Raw genomic sequence first — 19,057 nt, 5'->3', positions numbered from 1 at the left:
GGGTAGCCTAGTGTTTAGAGCATTGGACTAGTAACCAAAAGGTTGCAAGATCGAATCCCCGAGCTGACAAGGTAAAAATCGGTCGTTCTGCTCCGGAACAACGCAGTTAACCCACTGTTCCTAGGCCGTCATTGAAAATAAGAATTTGTTCTTAACTGACTTGCCTAGTTAAATAAAAGGTAAAATAAAAAATTATAAATACAAACAATTATTACGATGAATGAAGCAAATAAAATGTTGGCAGATGAGGACGATACAGTGTGACTATGTTGAGCAGTGCATTAAAACACAAATAAAATATATGTACCATAAAATATTCACACACATGTACACCTGACCTCATTGTGGTACACAGATCAAGTGGCATCACTGTGTTGTAGATACTATGGCTGACATAAATGTACTCACAAATACAACCTGAAACACTGACAAAGGAAAACAGTTTAGGACACACATTCTTTCATACTATATACACTCCCTCCCTCTCAGTCACACAGAAAATGGAATAACCCAAAGAATTGAGTTACTTTCTCAGATGTGTTCTTGCTCATACGAGCACCACACTTCTTCTCCCACACCTCCAGGGCTTTCTGGTGCCAGGGGCTGCCCTCCTCTCTGTGTCCCCAGTAGGGTGACCTGGGGCTGGGGGTGGTGGCCCTAGGCTACATCCTCCAGCAGACCCCCCTCTATCAGGTGGCTCTTTAAGGAGTTGAAGATGTTGAGCTGCTGGTCCAAGCGCAGGGCTAAAAGCTGCTGAACCACCTTGGCAGGGTTAGGGCCCCTGGAGAGAGAGATTACACAATGGATTACAGATATACATACAGGGTGACATTTTGACAGCACAAATACACCTCCACAAAATGTCTGGTTAGTCAATTTGCTGGAGGCTGTACCTCATGTCTTTATGCAATAGATGGAACATTGCTGCCGTTTAAGCCCATGGGAGAGAGAAGATTACTAACTGAGTCGCTCTGGATAAGATTGTCTGCTAAATGACTAACATTTAAAAAGTTAAACGAATCACATACAGTAACAGCCTTCTCGAGAATCACTTCTTCTTTAGTAATGCATTATTTTCATCAATCAACACACTGTCAGCCAAAAGAAGTTAAGACTGTGGCTCCTCTCTCTATGCACCACTGACTACTCTCTTTATAAACAACGGGGTTACCTGATGAAGCTGGCGATGTAGACATTGACGAACGTGGCCATGAGGTACTGGCAGTCGAAGCGGTCCATGATGCCACCGTGACCGGGGATGGTGTTGGCAAAGTCCTGGAACAACAACAAAAATATAAATCTTGTGCTTCTCTCCGTGGGCTGATATTTATGTTCCCTGCCGCGCAGCTTTGAGAGAACATTGATCATGAGCACTGTCAACTGAGAGGCCACTCAATTCTAGTGAGTCCACCAGGTCCAGCGATAACAGGGGTCTCTTCTCCTCATACCCACCTTGATCTTAAAGGCCCTTTTGAAGCCGCTGGCAAAGAAGCCTCCGAAGGGTCCCATGAGGGAGGCAAAGGCAGACAGGGAGATGCTGTGAATCTGGAATGGGTAGAGGCGCAACTGTGGCTGCAGGAGAAGAGGCAGAGAGGGAGAGAGGGAGAGAGGGAGAGAGGGAGAGAGGAGAGAGGGAGAGAGAGAGAGAGAAGAGAGAGAGAGAGAGAAGGGGGAAAAGGGAGCGAGAGAGGATGACTACAGTCTCACATACGGTCAAACAGTTTCTTAACAAAGAGGAGAAACAATGACAAAAGGATTTAGGATATCAAAGCAGACTTCCAGACATAGACCAGCCAGAGGTCAGAAACAGAGACCAGCCAGCCGGCCAGAGATCAGAAACAGAGACCAGCCAGCCAGCCACGAGGTCAGAAACAGAGCACAGCCAGCCAGCCAGAGGTCAGAAACAGAGACCAGCCAGCCAGCCAGAGGTCAGAAACAGAGACCAGCCAGCCGGCCAGAGACAAAACAGAGACCAGCCAGCCAGCCAGAGGTCAGAAACAGAGACCAGCCAGCCAGCCCGAGGTCAGAAACAGAGACCAGCCAGCCAGCCAGAGATCAGAAACAGAGACCAGCCAGCCCGAGATCAAAACAGAGACCAGCCAGCCAGCCAGAGATCAGAAACAGAGACCAGCCAGCCAGCCCGAGGTAGAGAAACAGAGACCAGCCAGCCAGCCAGAGATCAGAAACAGAGACCAGCCAGCCAGCCGAGATCAGAAACAGAGACAGCCAGCCAGCCAGAAGTCAGAAACAAAACCAGCCAGCCAGCCGAGGTAAGAAACAGAGACCAGCCAGCCAGCCCGAGGTCAGAAACAAGGACCAGCCAGCCAGCCAGAGTCAGAAACAGAGACCAGCCAGCCAGCCAGCCCAGCCAGAGATCAGAAACAGAGACCAGCCAGCCAGCCAGAGGTCAGAAACAGAGACCAGCCAGCAGCCAGAGGTCAGAAAACAGAGACCAGCCAGCCAGCCCGAGGTCAGAAACAGAGACCAGCCAGCCAGCCCGAGGTCAGAAACAGAGACCAGCCAGCCAGCCAGAGGTCAGAAACAGAGACCAGCCAGCCAGCCCGAGGTCAGAACAGAGGACCAGCCAGCAAGCCTGAGGTCAGAAACAGAGACCAGCCAGCACAGCCAGAGGTCAGGAAATCAGGAGACCAGACCAGCCAGCCCGAGGTCAGAAACAGAGACCAGCCAGCCAGAGGTCAGAAACAAGAGACGCAGGCCAGCCAAGATCAGAAAACAGAGACCACCCAGCCCGAGGTCAGAAACAGAGACCAGCCAGCCAGCCAGAGATCAGAGACCAGCCAGCAATCAGCTAGGCTAGGCTTCAGTCAGGGTTTGCTCAAAATCATGAACGTAAAACAAATAATTTTGTGCTTTAGTTGCACTTCTCCACTCGGATGAAATACACTATATATACAAAAGTTTGTGGACACGCCTTCAAATTAGTGGATTTGGCTACCTTTCCAGTAAATCAGTTCGTCAAATTTCTGCCCTGCTAGAGCTGCCGCGGTTAACTGTAAGTGCTGTTATTGTGAAGCGGAAACGTCTAGGAGCAACAGCCYCGAAGTGGTAGGCCAAACAAGCTCACAGAGTGGAACCACCGAGTGCTGAAGCGCGTAGCGCATAAAAATAGTCCATCCTCGGTTGCAACACTCACTACCAAGTTCCAAACTGCCTCTGGAAGCAACGTCAGCAGAAGAATGGGAGCTTCATGAAATAGGTTTACATGGCCGAGCAGCTACACACAATCCTAAGATCACCATGTGCAATGCCAAGCGTCGGCTGGAGTGGTGTAAAGCTCGCCACCATTGGACTCTGGAAACACGTTCTCTGGAGTGATGAATCACGCTTCTGGGGGCTGTTTTTCATGGTTCGGGCTAGGCCCCTTAGTTCCAGTGAGGGGAAATCTCAATGCTACAGCACACAATTACATTCTAGATGATTCTGTGCTTTCAAATTTATGGCAACAGTTTGGGGAAGGCTCTTTCTTGTTTCAGCATGACAATGCCCCCGTGAAGAAAGCGAGGTCCATACAGAAATGGATTGTCGAGATCGGTGTGGAAGAACTTGACTGGCCTGCACAGAGCCCTGACCTCAACCACATCGAACACCTTTGGGATGAATTGGAACGCCGACTGCGAGCCAGGCCTATTCGCCCAACATCAGTGCCCGACCTCACTAATGCTCCATACATTCATATACAGTTCAAGTCGGAAGATTACATACACTTAGGTTGGAGTCATTAAAAAACTTGTTTTTCAACCACTCCACAAATTTCTTGTTAACAAACTATAGTTTTGGCAAATCGATTAGGACATCTACTGTGTGCATGACAAGTAATTTTTCCAACAATTGTTTACAGACAGATTATGTCAATTATAATTCACTGTATCTCAATTCCAGTGGGACAGAAGTTTACATACACTAAGTTGACTGTGCCTTTAAACAGCTTGGAAAATTCCAGAAAATTATGTCATGGCTTTAGAAGCTTCTGATAGGCTAATTGACATCATTTGAGTCAATTGGAGGTGTACCTGTGGATGTACTTTAAGGCCTACCTTCAAACTCAGTGCCTCTTTGCTCGATATCATGGGAAAATCAAAAGAAATTAGCCAAAACCTCAGAAGAAAAATTGTAGACCTCCACAAGTCTGGTTCATCCTTGGGAGCAATTTCCAAACGCCTGAAGGTACCACGTTCATCTGTACAAACAATAGTACGCAAGTATAAACAACATAGGACCACGCAGCCGTCATACCGCTCAGGAAGGAGACACCTTCTGTCTCCTAGAGATGAATGTACTTTCATGTGAAAAGTGCAAATCAATCCCAGAACAACAGCAAAGGACCTTGTGAAGATGCTGGAGGAAACAGGTACAAAAGTATCTATATCCACAGTAAAACGAGTCCTATATCGACATAACCTGAAAGGCCGCTCAGCAAGGAAGAAACCACTGCTCCAAAACCGCCATAAAAAAGCCAGACTAAGGTTTGCAACTGCACATGGGGACAAAGATAGTACTTTTTGGAGAAATGTCATCTGGTCTGATGATACAGAAATATAACTGTTTGGCCATAATGACCATTGTTATATTTGGAGGAAAAAGTGGGAGGCTTGCAAGCCGAAGAACACCATCCCAACCGTAAAGCACAGGGGTGGCAGCATCATGTTGTGGGGGTGCTTTGCTGCAGGAGGGGCTGGTGCACTTCACAAAATAGATGGCCTCATGAGGAAGGGAAATCATGTGGATATATTGAAGCAACATCTCAAGACATCAGTCAGGAAGTTAAAGCTTGGTCACAAATGGGTCTTCCAAATGGACAATGACCCCAAGCATACTTCCAAAGTTGTGGCAAAATGGCTTAAGGACATTAAAGTCAAGGTATTTGAGTGGCCATCACAACACCCTGACCTCAATCCCATAGCAAATTTGTGGACAGAACTGAAAAAGCGTGTGCGAGCAAGGAGGCCTACAAACCTGACTCAGTTACACCAGCCCTGTCAGGAGGAATGGGCCAAAATTCACTCAACTTATTGTGGGAAGCTTGTGGAAGGCTACCTGAAACGTTTGACCCAAGTTAAACCATTTAAAGGCAATACTACCAAATACTAATTGAGTGTATGTAAACTTCTGACCCACTGGGAATGTGATGAAAGAAGCAAAAGGTGAAATAAATCATTCTCTCTACTATTATTCTGACATTTCACATTCTTAAAATAAAGTGGTGATCCTAACTGACCTAAGACAGGGAATGTTTACTWGGATTAAATGTGAGGAATTGTGAAAAACAGAGTTTAAATGTATTTGGCTACGGTGTATGTAAACTTCCGACTTCAACTGTATATATATTTGCATTCCCCCCCCCCAATTTCATGATATCCAATTACGATCTTGTCTCATCTCTGCAACTCCCCAACGGGCTCGGGAGAGGCGAAGGTCGTGTCATGCGTCTTCCAAAACATGACCCGCCAAACCGCGCCTCTTAACCCGGAAGCCAGCCGCATCAATGTGTTAGAGGAAACCCCGTTCAACTGACGACCGCAGTGAGCCTGCAGGCACCCGGCCCACCACAAGGAGTCGCTATATCGCGATGAACCAAGTAAAGGCCCCCGGCCAAACCCTCCCCTAACCCGGACAGCGCTGGGCCAATTGTGCGACACCCTATTGGACTCCCGGTCACGGCCGGATGTGACACAACCAGGGTGACACAAGCACTGAGATGCTGCGCCACTTAGGTAGGCCGGCAGAATTTCTTATAACTAGAGAATTGAACATTTGCGTAGTTAATTTAAGTGGAAAAAGTACTCGGCTGAAAATTACCGACAYCCGGCGCTAGTGGAAAATACTGTCAAAGACCAGAAACAGAGACCCACCAACCAGCCAGCCAGCCAGCCAGGGATCAGAAACAGAGCCCCGCCAGACAGCAAGAGATCAGAAACAGAGACCCACCAGCCAGCCAGACAAAGATCAGAAACCTGCCAGCCAACGTTCAGAAACAGAGACCTGCCAGCCAGAGACAGAGACCCACCAGCCAGCCAGAGAGATCAGAGACCCGCCAGCAATCAGAAACAGACCCGTCATCTAGCCAGAAAGACAGATCAGAAACTTGCCAGCGATCAATCAGAGAACTGCCAGCAATCAATCAGAAACAGACCCGCCAGCCAGAAAGACAGATCAGAAACAGAGACCAGCCAGTCGCACAATCAAACAGAGGGGACAGATCCGACTCACCCATCCAGTGAGGGACTCGAGGGTGGCCGGCAGGGCATAGTCCTGTAGCTGGAACAGATCAGAGGGCACACAGTCCACCTCAAAACTGTTATGGTCACTGTTGAACTCCACTGGACACACAAAGAAGCTGTAGCCTGCCATCACATATGACAACTGGAGAGAGAGAGAGGGACAGAAGCAGAGAATAAAATAATAGGACTTGTGGGGAATTTGAATGGAAACTTTTGCAGTTAGCTATGGCCGAGTCTTACCAGGATCCCAAACACAACAGTAGAAAAGAATCCGCCGATGAAGCCTTCCCAGGTCTTCTTAGGAGACAGCTGTAGAGTACACAATCAGGACATTGACACAGTACAGGGTGTTACCAATGGTATCCTTTGTACCAAATATCAAATGAATGATCCAAACTTCAGAAAATGCTACATACAGTAGTGGTGTAACAGTCTTGCTAACCTTAATGAGTGGAGTACGTCCAAAGAAGAAGCCAAACATGTAGGCCATGATGTCATTGCAGATCACACAGGAGATGGGCACGATGAACCTAGACCGAGAAGGAGAGAGGTACTGGTATCAACACCTGGGGTGTATTCAGTGGGGTGTATAAAGCAGACATGAGTATTTACTCTGAAGAGACAGAGCCGGTCTCGTCAACACAGTACATTTCTATCTGAACGTTCTGAAATGTTGTTGACTCCTGAATAAGCTTCASATGTAGACCACCCTAATGCACTCGTCATTTGCATCACATGGTTGTAGGACAGGTCGTAATTACATCAGATAGACTTTTCAACCTGCAATAAGTCCTCCCATTGTACAGCATGGAGACAGTGGGCTAAGTGAAGACACTCCCATACATTAACCTCTGACAGAACAGATCCACTGGGTGTGTCCCAAATTACACCCTATTCCCTATATAGTATACTACTTTTGACCATGGTCCACAGGGCACTGATAAAAAGTAGTGCACTATATATGGAATAGAGTGCCATTTAGGTCACAACCAATGTCTGACTGAATTTGCCCTCTGATTGAATTTGAGTGAGTGAGTGAGCGACAGAGAGACATTTCTTACCAGATCATTCCCTCAAACAGGTTGTGGATGATGAGGTGGGACTGAGTCACTACGATCAGCAGAGTTACATGAGTCCAGCCAAACTGACAGGAAGGAAGGAAATTAATTTTCAGAAAGCTTAATTGTCCCAACATTTTTAATAAGTGATAAAGGAACATAGCTACCCCAAAATGGCCAGAAAACTGCAGTATATTTAAGTAATAAGACCCGAGGAGGTGTTGTATATGGCCAATATACCACTACTAAGGGCTGTTCTTAGCCCCAACGCAACGCGGAGTGCCTGGATACAGCCCGTAGCCATGGAATATTGGCCATATACAACAAACCCTCGAGGTGCCTTATTGCTATTATAAACTGGTTACCAATGTAAATAGAACAGTCATTTCTTGCCATACCCGTGGTAAACAGTCTGATATAACATGGCTTTTAGCATTCAGGGCTCGAACAACCCAGTTTATAATTACTCAGCAGTCTTTGTTTATAATTGAGCATTAATGCTGTAAATGACATTTTGCACAGAACAATCCTTACTGATAACAGGGCAATGATGACCAAGTTTCCTTTGCAACACCACAAACATATCCTTGAGGAGTGCTGGGCCCTCAGCCGGGTCTGGTGTCTTGTGTCTTGTGTCTTGTGTCTTGTGTCTGTCTGTCTGTCTGTCTGTCTGTCTGTCTGTCTGTCTGTCTGTCTGTCTGTCTGTCTGTCTGTCTGTCTGGCTAGGGGCCTCATCTATATCCTGGAGAGGACCCAGATCACTGCTGGTGGGATTCCATGTTTCTGGGCCAGGCTCCTTCAATAATGAAGTAGCAGCCCAGAGGGTTCATAATACAGTACACACACACTATGCTACGCAACACATGCATGCACGCACTACACACACACACACACACACACACACACACACCATATAGAACTGCAGGCGATAGTGTTTCTTCACCAGGCTCAGCACGAACATGCAGAAACCTGCACAACACAGAGAACAGAGGAAACAAGTCAACAGGGTAAATCCATTTGAATTCAATCTCTTTTTCACAGCACCCCTTTTGATTTGAATGAAACCTTCCATACATATCTTCCCATTGTACAAGTGGTCAGAAAGTGACGTTTTGGACCTGAATGCCAAAACATTACAGAGATAAAAGGTGCTGAAAGTTGACCTATTTTGCATAGTCTTCATCACTGGAAAAGATAAACGGTTGAGATTGATATAATTTAAAATCTTACAAACAGGGTTGTCAAACTATTTTCTAATTTCTTGGGAAAAAATATTTTAATAAAAACTATGTCATTTACTGTTGATTATCTAATATTTTTCATTTTCACATGTTGTAGCTTAAACCTTATTTGACATCATCTAAGGTTTTAGTGTTGTGCCCACCATCAGTTGAGACAACATGCTCTTGAATACAGGGTGGGTGTCATGTTTTGGCTGATAAAATTTCAAATGTATTCCCATTTTAACTTTCAAACGATACCACAAAGATAGGTTGAGGTCCACACATCAGATAATGTTGACTTGGATGGGAATATCGGTTGTATTAAATAATACAGTCAATCCTATTGAAATCATAGAAATATAAATAATAGAATAGACAGGACCATTTAAGTTGACATTGGGTGGACCGGCGGTCATCTTTGTGGTAGTAATTAAAAGTTCAAATTTCAATGGTGTACCAGCTAAATTGCAGTGGTCGACAGGTAAAAGGTCCATTCTAAGAATTATATTTCTATAATTGAAATGATACCCACACTGTATTCAAGAGCATGTTGTGTCTCAACCGATGGCGGGGAAAACATAAACCTCAGACGATGCAAAATAGGGTCTAAGCTACAACATACTGTATGAGAATATGAAAACAATGAGGTCATACGTTTTTAAATAATTTACGTTAAATGTTTAAAAATAACAATTATTAAAAATATATTTTTTCTTTCAAGAAATAATAAAATAGTTTATCATTTTTAAGCTTACAGTGTTGTCAAACTCAACCATTTATCTTTTCCAGTGACGAAGACATGGATGTCTCATTGTATGGTGTGCAAAATGGGTGAACTTTGAGCACCTTCTATCTCCTGAACGTTTTGGCATTCAGGTCCAAACGGTCACTTTCTGACCACTTCTTCCATGGGCAAACATGAATGAAAAGTTTAGTTTAAATCAAAAGGGATGCTGTCAAAAAGTGATTGAATTCAAATGGATTTACCCCAAAGCATTTTTGTGCCAGACTGTTTTTAGAAGCCATTATTGTCATTCTTTGTTTTAAAACTGAGGACCAGCAACTGCATCCTTGTAATCATCCTAGCCATGTTCAATCAAACTCAATCACAATCTCTAGTGACATAAATTATGATTTGGTTTTGGTTTCCGAGGTTAAAAGCCTGCTAAAGTCAGTAACAGATCAAAACAGATTCACATGAATGCGCTGCATGTAACTCTTGATTTCTTACACTTCCAAGAATTATATCAATCCCCAAGGCTGTATCAGAGTAAGAAGACGCCCTTGTGAGTAAGATGCTTTTATCGAATCTAACAAATTAGATAAAGCAGCCAGGCCAATAATTCAGTTAGAACAATTTAGACACCAGAATATTTCTACATCCATCCAATCCATATCAATTTGTTACACATGCTTCATCAGAGCACAACAATGCTAGCCTGGTACCAGATCAGTTTGTGCTGTCTTGCCAACTTCTATGGTCATTGTAGTCACTGTATTATACTTCTGCTAAACTGTTTATTCTATTCTACTGAGTCATTTACTTTATGTTCGTTTACTTATCTTTCATTATTTCTTATTATTGTTGCATTGTCAAGAAGGAACCTGCAAGTGATCATTTCGTTGGACGGTGTATACCATATGTGCATCCCGCACATACGACTAATAAAACTTGAAACTTGGCCTGATGAACAGATCTGGAACCAGGCTAGAACAAAGCACACAGTGTTCTGATTTGTCTTTATTAAACTACTTATAGATTCTGTGAAACTCAGCTCCTTCTACATTATCTGTCACAGGAGACACGGCCCTATTACCTTAAAAGAGATGGCCCTATTACCTTAAAAGAGATGGCCCTATTACTTTAAAAGAGATGGCCCTATTACCTTAAAAGAGATGGCCCTATTACCTTACAAGCCTTTCCCTGCCAACACTTCTCCAGTGAACAACCTGGCCCTGTTTTGAAATGTACCCTAAGGGAGGTATGAACGAAGGAGGGATAGATGGGTATTAACTTTCCTCTTTCACCTTGAGGCACAAAGTCGAGGTATGATCATACAGTCACACAGAAACAGCAGACGTTTAGCGAGTGCTACCTTCACCACATCCTGCTGCCATGAACTGCCACTGCTGCACTGGTTGACTGAAAGAGGGAGGGTGTGGCACAGTGGAGTTACCTTCTGAAGCTTTTATATATATATAAAAAAATTAAAAACTTGTACCAAACCCTTTTTCAGGTAAAAACGGATTAAAAATGAAGAAGCTCCAACTAAAACGAACCTAAACGTTCAAAAGAGGACTCCCCTTTCTCCCTCCCTAACTCACTCCCTCTCCCTGGCTCTGTCTCACTCTCGATACTCTAAAATGGCTTCTTTATCACCAATAGGGAAAAGCACTAGATCGGTTTCCATCTGTCCTTGCCAGGTCAGTGATCATGAAGGAAAAGACATGAACAAAGGAAGTTAGTCAGAACTTTGGAGACAGCATGCATCTCACCTGTGAGGTACAGAGCGAAGGAGATGAGGCGGTGGTATTTGCTGAGGATGCGCAGCGGCTCCTCCCTCTGCACCAGATTAAAGAAGTAGTCTGTCACCGTCTCTCCATAGAAGAAGTAGTTTACACAGAGCAGGAAGTACCTGACAGGGAGAGGAAGGGAGGGAGAGGAGGAAGATGAAGGGAGGAGGAAGGGAGCAAGGGGTGAGGTCAGAACTGTTATAACAGACTGAACATTCACTAGGCAACCTTTTCTGGAAAACCTGGAGCAATGGTGAACTTTTGGAGAAGCAATGTTCAAGTTATGAAGAAATGTACAAGTTATGATGTTTTATAATAACTAAAGAGCTTTTACACCAGAGCTAACATACTACAAATAGCATCACCACTACATGTAACATGATATAGTTTCTCTCTGCTGAGAAATAATATAGATGAACACTTTAAACTGGGTAAACATCACCATACCAACAAACCTCAGGAAGTCTGCAATGAAATAAAACGTGCAACTCATTATTTCGGGTCAACAAACAGTTAGTTGCAGTATAACATTAAACACAGACATAAAATTGTGTGTGTGCGCACGCGCATCTCACCAACTCAACGTTCTGAACCAGGGCAGGTGGTAGGAGTGGTACACACTGTAACCGATGTGGATGATCTCCTGGAAGCATTTGATCTGCACACACAGCACCTGTAGAGAAAGATGTTCCATTATTACTTTGAACAGGTTTGTAATAAATGACTGAGGTTTGCCATTGACTGTCTGGGTTTTGGTATCAACTACATGGTATTCCCCTACCACACTTCACATTTGATATCACCCTGAAAACAGTATCTGGATCGTATGATTCCTTGTTGCTCAATACCATCTCACTTAATCAGACATTTTGGTTCAATGTTCTTGTGTTGTGACTCTATAAAGAGTTGTGTTCTCTGTTCACTTCCTGCAGCAAGCTTTCTCCCTCCCAGCAGGTAGTCCAGCAGAGCAGTAAAGCAGAGAAGAGTCTGTTATTTCCACTGAGCTACACTCTGAGCCTAAATCCATTAAGGACACAGACAGACAGACAGCCGGCCCCAATTCAATCCCTTACCCTCTCTTTCGTCCTAACCTTTTGTTTCTGCAGATCTGTAAGGTATGTACGCAATATGGTGGAAGTTCCATCACTGGACTGCGTATACCTATCCTAAGTCTGCAGATCTGGCAAAAGAGGGGTTCGGACCAAGGGGGACGGGCGTATACCTATCCTAAGTCTGCAGATCTGGCAAAAGAGGGGTTCGGACCAAGGGGGACGGGTAGGGAGCGATTTGGGATCGGCTAACAAACTGACTGACAGACAGACAGAAGGCTTAGGGAAAGGAGGATGAGGATCACTCACAATCAGCATGAGCACCATGGGGCCCAGGTAGATGATGATGAAGAAGAAGGAGATCATGGCCAGAGTCAGGATCCCTCGCACCCACCAGTTCTTCCATCTGAGAACACARACACAGTTAATCCCCAGATACAGTGTGTAATGAAAAGGTGAACAATAAGCATCCATATCAGTTGTCTGTGTGCACAAATGAAGTGCTGGTCAATACATTCCTGAAGAATGTCAATATAGGCCTACACAGATCAATAGTTATATTGAGCATAGCAGATGGTATTTCATTAGCATTCAATAATCCATGTCTAAATAACAGGATGTTGTTAGGATGGAGGAGCAAACCGAAGATAGTAAATAAAAAAAATCTAGATGTTGGTTGTGTCCCAAATAGCACTCTATTCCCTATAGGCCTAGTGGCACTACTTTTGACCAGAGACTTATGGGACGCAGATATTACGTTTTGTGAATAGGTGATATTTCCCTTGTTCCAAACAATGGCCAAACCGGAGGTTGTGAGTGTGATTACCATAAGAAAATAGTCAATGAAAAAAAWATATATATGTTGGAAGTGTTTACCGTGAGGACAGTCCAGATAGGGCTTTGTTGAGGACCTCAGGGGTGTCATCAGCAGGGACAGGCACCTTCGGGAGCCCTGTATCAGGCTTGGTCTCACTTTCAGACACCCCCTCTGCTTTCCCCTCATTCTCAGATCCCTACAGAGAGAGAAAGAGAGAGAGGGGAGACAGAGGGGGGAGATAGAGAGACAGACACAGATATAGAGTGAGTCATACAATGTAAACAAACACAGCTAGCCTCCTATGAGGAATGCTCCCCCACTTCCTTTCCGGGTCTATTTTATGTCAGTGAACAACAACATTGTGAGAGCAAGCTTGTAGTGCTTTTCCGCTTTGGCGTCATTTGTCATTTGACACTGCAGACTGCTGTGATGTCATCGTGGTCTCTCCCCCCTAGCGCTACCAAAATTGCACTGTTGTGTCACATAACCTCCTATTAACACAACAGATAGCTGTTAGCCTACACTCTGCCTGTCTTGGTTGTCAACACACACACCGTACACACACATATAGCAGTAGGCCTAGCTATCAAGCTGATGGAACCCCCAGGTTTGCTGGTTCCCATTTCCTATCAGGCAGGATGCCCTGGATAAAAATAGCCCCTCCTTCCACACTCCTGGTACTGAAGAGACCCCTTTCATGTTCCCTGGGAGGCAAGGAGCAGCCGTCATTGAAAATAAGAATGTGTTCTTAACTGACTTGCCTAGTTAAATAAACATTAAATAAAGGTGTAATTATATATATTTTTTTTAATAAAAAAATAAATAATAATAATTGGCAAATCGGCGCCCAAAAATACCGATTTCCGATTGTTATGAAAACTTGAAATCAGCCCCGAATAATCGGCCATTCCGATTAATCGGTCGACCTCTAATACATACTATACACAACAAACAATGGTCAGTGCTATCTGGGATCCTTGGGACGTCCCTAACCGTACCCCATTGAAATGTAAAAGATTAGGGTAGGGGTTAACGTTAGGAGTTGGGACATCCCAAGGTTTCCGTTTGGCACTGACCAACAAACATGCCATTTCCTCTGGGTATAAATAGGCTGGATCTATTTTCCAGTGTCCTTAGGCTGTCACAATTTGACTGATATACCCATTCTTCAAACTTTGTGAGAGCAAACCAAGTCAACTTTGGCTCATATGATTTCAACTCAAAACATTTTGTAGGCACAAGACAGAGACACTAAGTTCTCCATGGAGAACTGATGATGCACCTGCAGGCAGGGTCCTTCTACAGTGATGTCTGACAGAATCAAACCACAGAGCGCCACGGCCCTATACCACCAGCACAACACAGCTGCATGATGAAACCTGCCTAACCGAACGTAGCAGGAGTAGACAGACGCCAGAGCGGAGTCATCAACCAGAAACATCCGCTTTCTGCCAACGTCGCTAAGGGGGGCACCAGCCTGACAATCACTGATCAAAAACCAAGACGCAAGGCCTACATTCTGAGGCGGGAATGCAAGTCAAAGTGGACTTGGAGGGGGGAACAAAGCATGTCTTTTAAGGACCCTGAAACTAGTAAAGCCCCACAGTGGAGCCTGTGTGATGGATGAGGAGAGAAAAGGCAACACAACAAAGCAGCTGGACACTTTTAATTAGAGCTCATAAAAGGTACTTGACTTTAAAATGTAAGGCTGCACAGACCGGTTTGTGTTTTTACTTGACCTTTTATAATGGTATTTGAATGTTTGGTTTGTTAAATGTGATACCATTTTTTTTAGGTTACTCCGCTAAGTGAGTCATCTCTCTCCGCGCTCCCTCTCTATGCTGCTTTCCACACAGACCTATCCCCACCCCTGGCACTCAAAGACCGCATTTATTGTTGCTCACCACGAGACACTTGCGTTCAGTCTTCATGGTTAACGCAGCACATGAAACAATGTTGATGACTACGATGCGGTTTTCACTTTGCTTCTGTAACAGTATTGCTTCCATCCCTCTCCTCACCCCTCACTGGGCTCGAACCAGGGACCCTCTGCACACAACAATTGACACCCTCGAAGCATCGTTACCTATCGCTCCACAAAAGCCACAGCCCATGTAGAGCAATGGAAACAACTACTTCAAGATCTCAGAGCCAGTGATGTCACCGGTTGAAACGCTATTAGCGCGCACCCCACTAACTAGCTAGTCATTTCACACCGGTTACACTTCTGAATATAAATACACTAGCATTCTATAATTACACCATTAGTTTGTTTGTCTTTTCTTAGCAAGTTCTGGCTAAGTTGTGTTAGCCGCTAACGTCAAATCGCTAGTTAGCTGGCTCCACAGGAGCAAAAGGAGCAGCTGGACCGACAGGAGCAACCAGGGTCAAGCGCTCTGCCCAAGGGCATGTCGACAGATCTCCCACAAAGTCAAATCAGGGTCCCCAACCAGCGACCTATCGGCCCAAGCTCCCAACCGCCAGGCCACCAACCATCCAAGATCAGCCCACAGTTCCGAGAGCTGCCCCCCCTCTCAAAAAAAAAWAAWAATAATAATTTAAAAAGAACTCTCCCTCCACTCCCTCCTAACTCTTCTCGAACATCTCATTCCAAAATTATGGGCATTAATATAGAGTTGATCCCCCCTTTGCTGCTATAACAGCCTCCACTCTTCTGGGAAGGCTTTCCACTAGATGTTGGAACATTGCTGCGGGGACTTGCTTCCATTCAGCCACAAGAGCATTAGTGAGGTTGGGCGATTAGGCCTGGCTCGCAGTCGGCATTCCAATTCATCCCAAAGGTGTTCGATGGGTTTGAGGTCAGGGCTCTCTGTGCAGGCCAGTCAAGTTCTTCCACACCGATAGACAAAGCATTTCTGTATGAACCTCGCTTTGTGCACGGGGACATTGTCATGCTGAAAAAGGAAAGGGCCTTCCCCAAAATGTTGCCACAAAGTTGGAAGCACGAGATCGTCTAAAACATCATTGTATGCTGTTGCACTAAGATTTCCCTTCACTGGAACTAAGGGGCCTAGCCCGAATCATGAAAAACACCCCAGACCATTATTCCTCATCCACCAAACTTTACAGTTGGCACTATGCAGTCGTGCAAGTAGAGTTCTCCTGGCATCCACCAAACCCAGATTCGTTCGTCGGACTGCCAGACGGTCAGGCGTGATTAATCGCTCCTGAGAACATGTTTCCACTGCTCCAGAGTCCAATGGCAGCAAGCTTTACAACCACTCKAACCAAAGCTTGGCATTGCGCATGGTGATATTAGGCTTGTGTGCGACTGCTCGGCCATGGAAACCCATTTCATGAAGCTCCTGACGAACAGTTCTTGAGCGGACGTTGCTTTCAGCTGCAGTTTGGAAATCGGTAGTGAGTGTTGCAACCGAGGACAGACTATTTTTACGTGCTACAGCACTTAGCGGTCCCGTTCTGTAAGCTTGTGTGGCCTACCACTTCGATGCTGAGCCGTTGTTGATCCTAGACGTTTCCACTTCACAATAACAGCACTTACAATTGACCGGGGCAGCTCGAGCAGGGCAGAAATTTGTCGAACTGACTTGTTGGAAAGGTGGCATCCTATGACGGCGCCACGTTGAAAGTCACTGAGCTCTTCAGTAAGGCCATTCTACTGCCAATGTTTGTCTATGGAGATTGCATAGCTGTGTGCTTGATTTTATTCACCTGTCAGCAACAGGTGTGGCGGAAATAGCCGAATCCACGAATTTGAACGGGTGGCTAAATATATATATAGTGTACCCTCTCCCTTGTTATTGCTAGCTTCAACTGATTCAAACCCATCCTTCTCCCTTAACCAATTACCCAACTCCTTCTGAAAATATTCAACTTTTCCAAGCCAAACTCTATTTTTAGCCTCCTTAAGAGACATGCTTAGCCCTGTAGTCCCTCCCCTCCATTTCAAACACCACTGCCATCCCGCATGAATATGTTAGCTACATGAAGTAGCTAAGTGAAAACATTTAATGTGGCCAAAGAATATAGGGTCCCCTAACCAAGACTTTGATTCCTACCCTGTCACAATAACTCCTCCCTGGAATTTGAATTAGTTGTCATATCAAACAACACTGTATTCAAAGTGCCCACTATTATCTTCTAACTATAGAATTAGAATAATCATACGTTTTTCCATGATTACAACGGTTTAAACTAAATCGCAAGTCAAATCGCAGTTAACATTTGGTTAAAAATAAGGCCTCGATTTTTTGCCAATATTGTGCAGCCCTACGTGGCAGTGGAAATGATCTCAAATGAGTGCAGGAAATGCAGAAATTGATCAAAATGCTGAAAATTATTTGGGGTTGAAGTTTAATTGAACATTATAAAACCATCAGAATGGAGAGAGACCTGTTAAACTAACTTCGAATGTATGTGTTGCCACCCACTACTCAAAGCAAATATATAACTTTTATTATCCAAAACATAAAATACCATCATTTGAAAAATACTGTGACATGATATTTTGGCCATATTGCCCATCCCTAATTTAAATTTAATGTAAAGTAACCAGGCTTTTTATTCGAAACAGCCCACAACTGGCATCATACATACTAGCTATAAATTGAGGCAGTGATTGTGATCCGTCTGAATTTGTATGTGGCTTGAAATGTGTATGTGGGTTGTCCTTCCTGCAGAGTTGATTGGCCATGGCCATTTCAATTCAGCCTACCTCATGAGTTGAAATCCAACTCATACGTTTGAAAACTAGCCAGAGTTTATGACTAATACATAGATTAAGTTAATTGAATAGATACATCTACTTAAAGTTAGTTGCCCTGGCCACACAGTAWATGCACAACGCCCATTTTTAGTTCAGTTGACTGGGGAGTAGGCAAGAGAGGAATAGCTATACTTCTTGTTACTTTCAATGACAAGCTAAAGACAAACGTTAGATATAGATAGCTAGTTAACCACTAATGGTATCTTGTAAATGTGTGTCATTCATGCCAGAGCTAATGTAAACAACAAATCAGCATACAATTTGTTAGCGTGCTAGCTATGTTTTGCTAGCAAGCAAACTAACGTTCGCGCTACTTAAATTGTAACGTTTGACGTGGCTGGCTAACTAGCTTGCCTTGTACGCTATTACAGCTAGCTAAATAATACTTATCATTATTCTAGTCACAATCATAATTTGTGGCATGATGTCCCATCTAGTGGGCCTTGGCTAGCTAACGGGTTTGTTCCAAATGGCAGTCCATAACCACTCCGTAGTACCGTAGGCTAGCTACCTTGTCTTCGGATTGTTGATATTGGTCGTTTTCAGTCGTTCCGCGGTGCCGTAGCTCTGTCATTTCTGCAACTCGTGTCCCAGCTACTACAGAGGGTGAGTGTATGTGACACAGGGTTGTTACAGTTTACCAGCTAACGTTAGCTTACTAAACAACAAAATACGACGGTTTCGTTCGACATAAATTATGCTTTCTTGTTAACCCCAGATGATTCACGTCCCTCTCACTGGGTTTCCACTAGATATTACAGCCACAAAGTCCAAATGATATTGTCTATATCGTAACAATTTATGAAAACAAAAATGTGCAGTTTGGTCTTAGTCCAAGGTTAGGTTTAGGCATACTGTTAGCAGTGTGGTTACGTTTAGGTTTAAAATACAAATTTAAGAAGAGCAATTGAGCCCCCGATTACTCATCCTGCTGCCCATAGACATGGAATCACTGGTCACTTTAATGTTTACATACTGCTTTATTCATTTCATATGTATATATTGTATTATATTCTACTGTATTTTAGAGAATGCCACTCGGACATTATTTTACTTTTATATTTCTGTGACTTGTTGGATAATACTGCACTGTTGGAGCTAGGAACATAAGCATTTCGCTACACCCGCAATAAAATCGGCTAAATATGTGTATTTTACCTATTTTATTTTATTTTGCGAAATGGGCGGGGGTTATGACTTTGTGGCTGTTGTAACTAGTGACGACCCTCGGTGTTGAATCGCGACGTTGCTAATGGTCTGAATTGCAATCTGTATCGCAACTTTTTGTAACGTTGGCTTGCAATGGGTACCAAACACTCTTGAAAATCAACTTTCTCTAGCCTAGACATATCAACAGTTAATGTGTTCCATAGTGGTAACTGCTGGTTGTGGTTTTTGGGTTGTGGATTT

General features: G+C 44.2%; 1 protein-coding gene across 1 annotated transcript; it reads right to left on the bottom strand.

The window, feature by feature from the left end:
- Positions 1–170: 170 nt before the first annotated feature.
- On the bottom strand, positions 171–18,353 carry LOC111957759 (phosphatidate cytidylyltransferase 2). Its single transcript, XM_023978737.2, has 13 exons — positions 18,159–18,353; positions 12,960–13,096; positions 12,393–12,489; positions 11,610–11,707; positions 11,017–11,156; positions 8,208–8,266; positions 7,301–7,383; positions 6,682–6,769; positions 6,480–6,548; positions 6,229–6,381; positions 1,453–1,572; positions 1,172–1,275; positions 171–781 (listed from the first exon to the last, which is right to left on the bottom strand). The coding sequence occupies exons 1-13, from the start codon at positions 18,219–18,221 to the stop codon at positions 658–660; spliced, it is 1,335 nt and encodes a 444-aa protein (XP_023834505.1). The 5' UTR covers positions 18,222–18,353; the 3' UTR covers positions 171–657.
- Positions 18,354–19,057: the final 704 nt, after the last annotated feature.

The sequence above is a fragment of the Salvelinus sp. IW2-2015 genome, linkage group LG33 (assembly GCF_002910315.2).
Source record: "Salvelinus sp. IW2-2015 linkage group LG33, ASM291031v2, whole genome shotgun sequence".
In the NCBI taxonomy this organism is placed as follows: Eukaryota; Metazoa; Chordata; class Actinopteri; order Salmoniformes; family Salmonidae; genus Salvelinus; species Salvelinus sp. IW2-2015.
The sequence above is the reverse complement of the archived record's forward strand: the minus strand, read 5'-3'. Positions and strand labels throughout refer to the sequence as shown.

What these genes read in the sequence shown, in the direction of transcription:
- LOC111957759 (XM_023978737.2), bottom strand. Translation starts at nt 18,221, where the DNA reads ATGACAGAGCTACGGCACCGCGGAACGACTGAAAACGACCAATATCAA. An exon ending in GACGTACTCCACTCATTAAG is followed by an intron (nt 6,549 to 6,681) that starts GTTAGCAAGACT and finishes TGTACTCTACAG; the next exon opens with CTGTCTCCTAAGAAGACCTG. An exon ending in AAAGGGCCTTTAAGATCAAG is followed by an intron (nt 1,276 to 1,452) that starts GTGGGTATGAGG and finishes TTGTTGTTCCAG; the next exon opens with GACTTTGCCAACACCATCCC.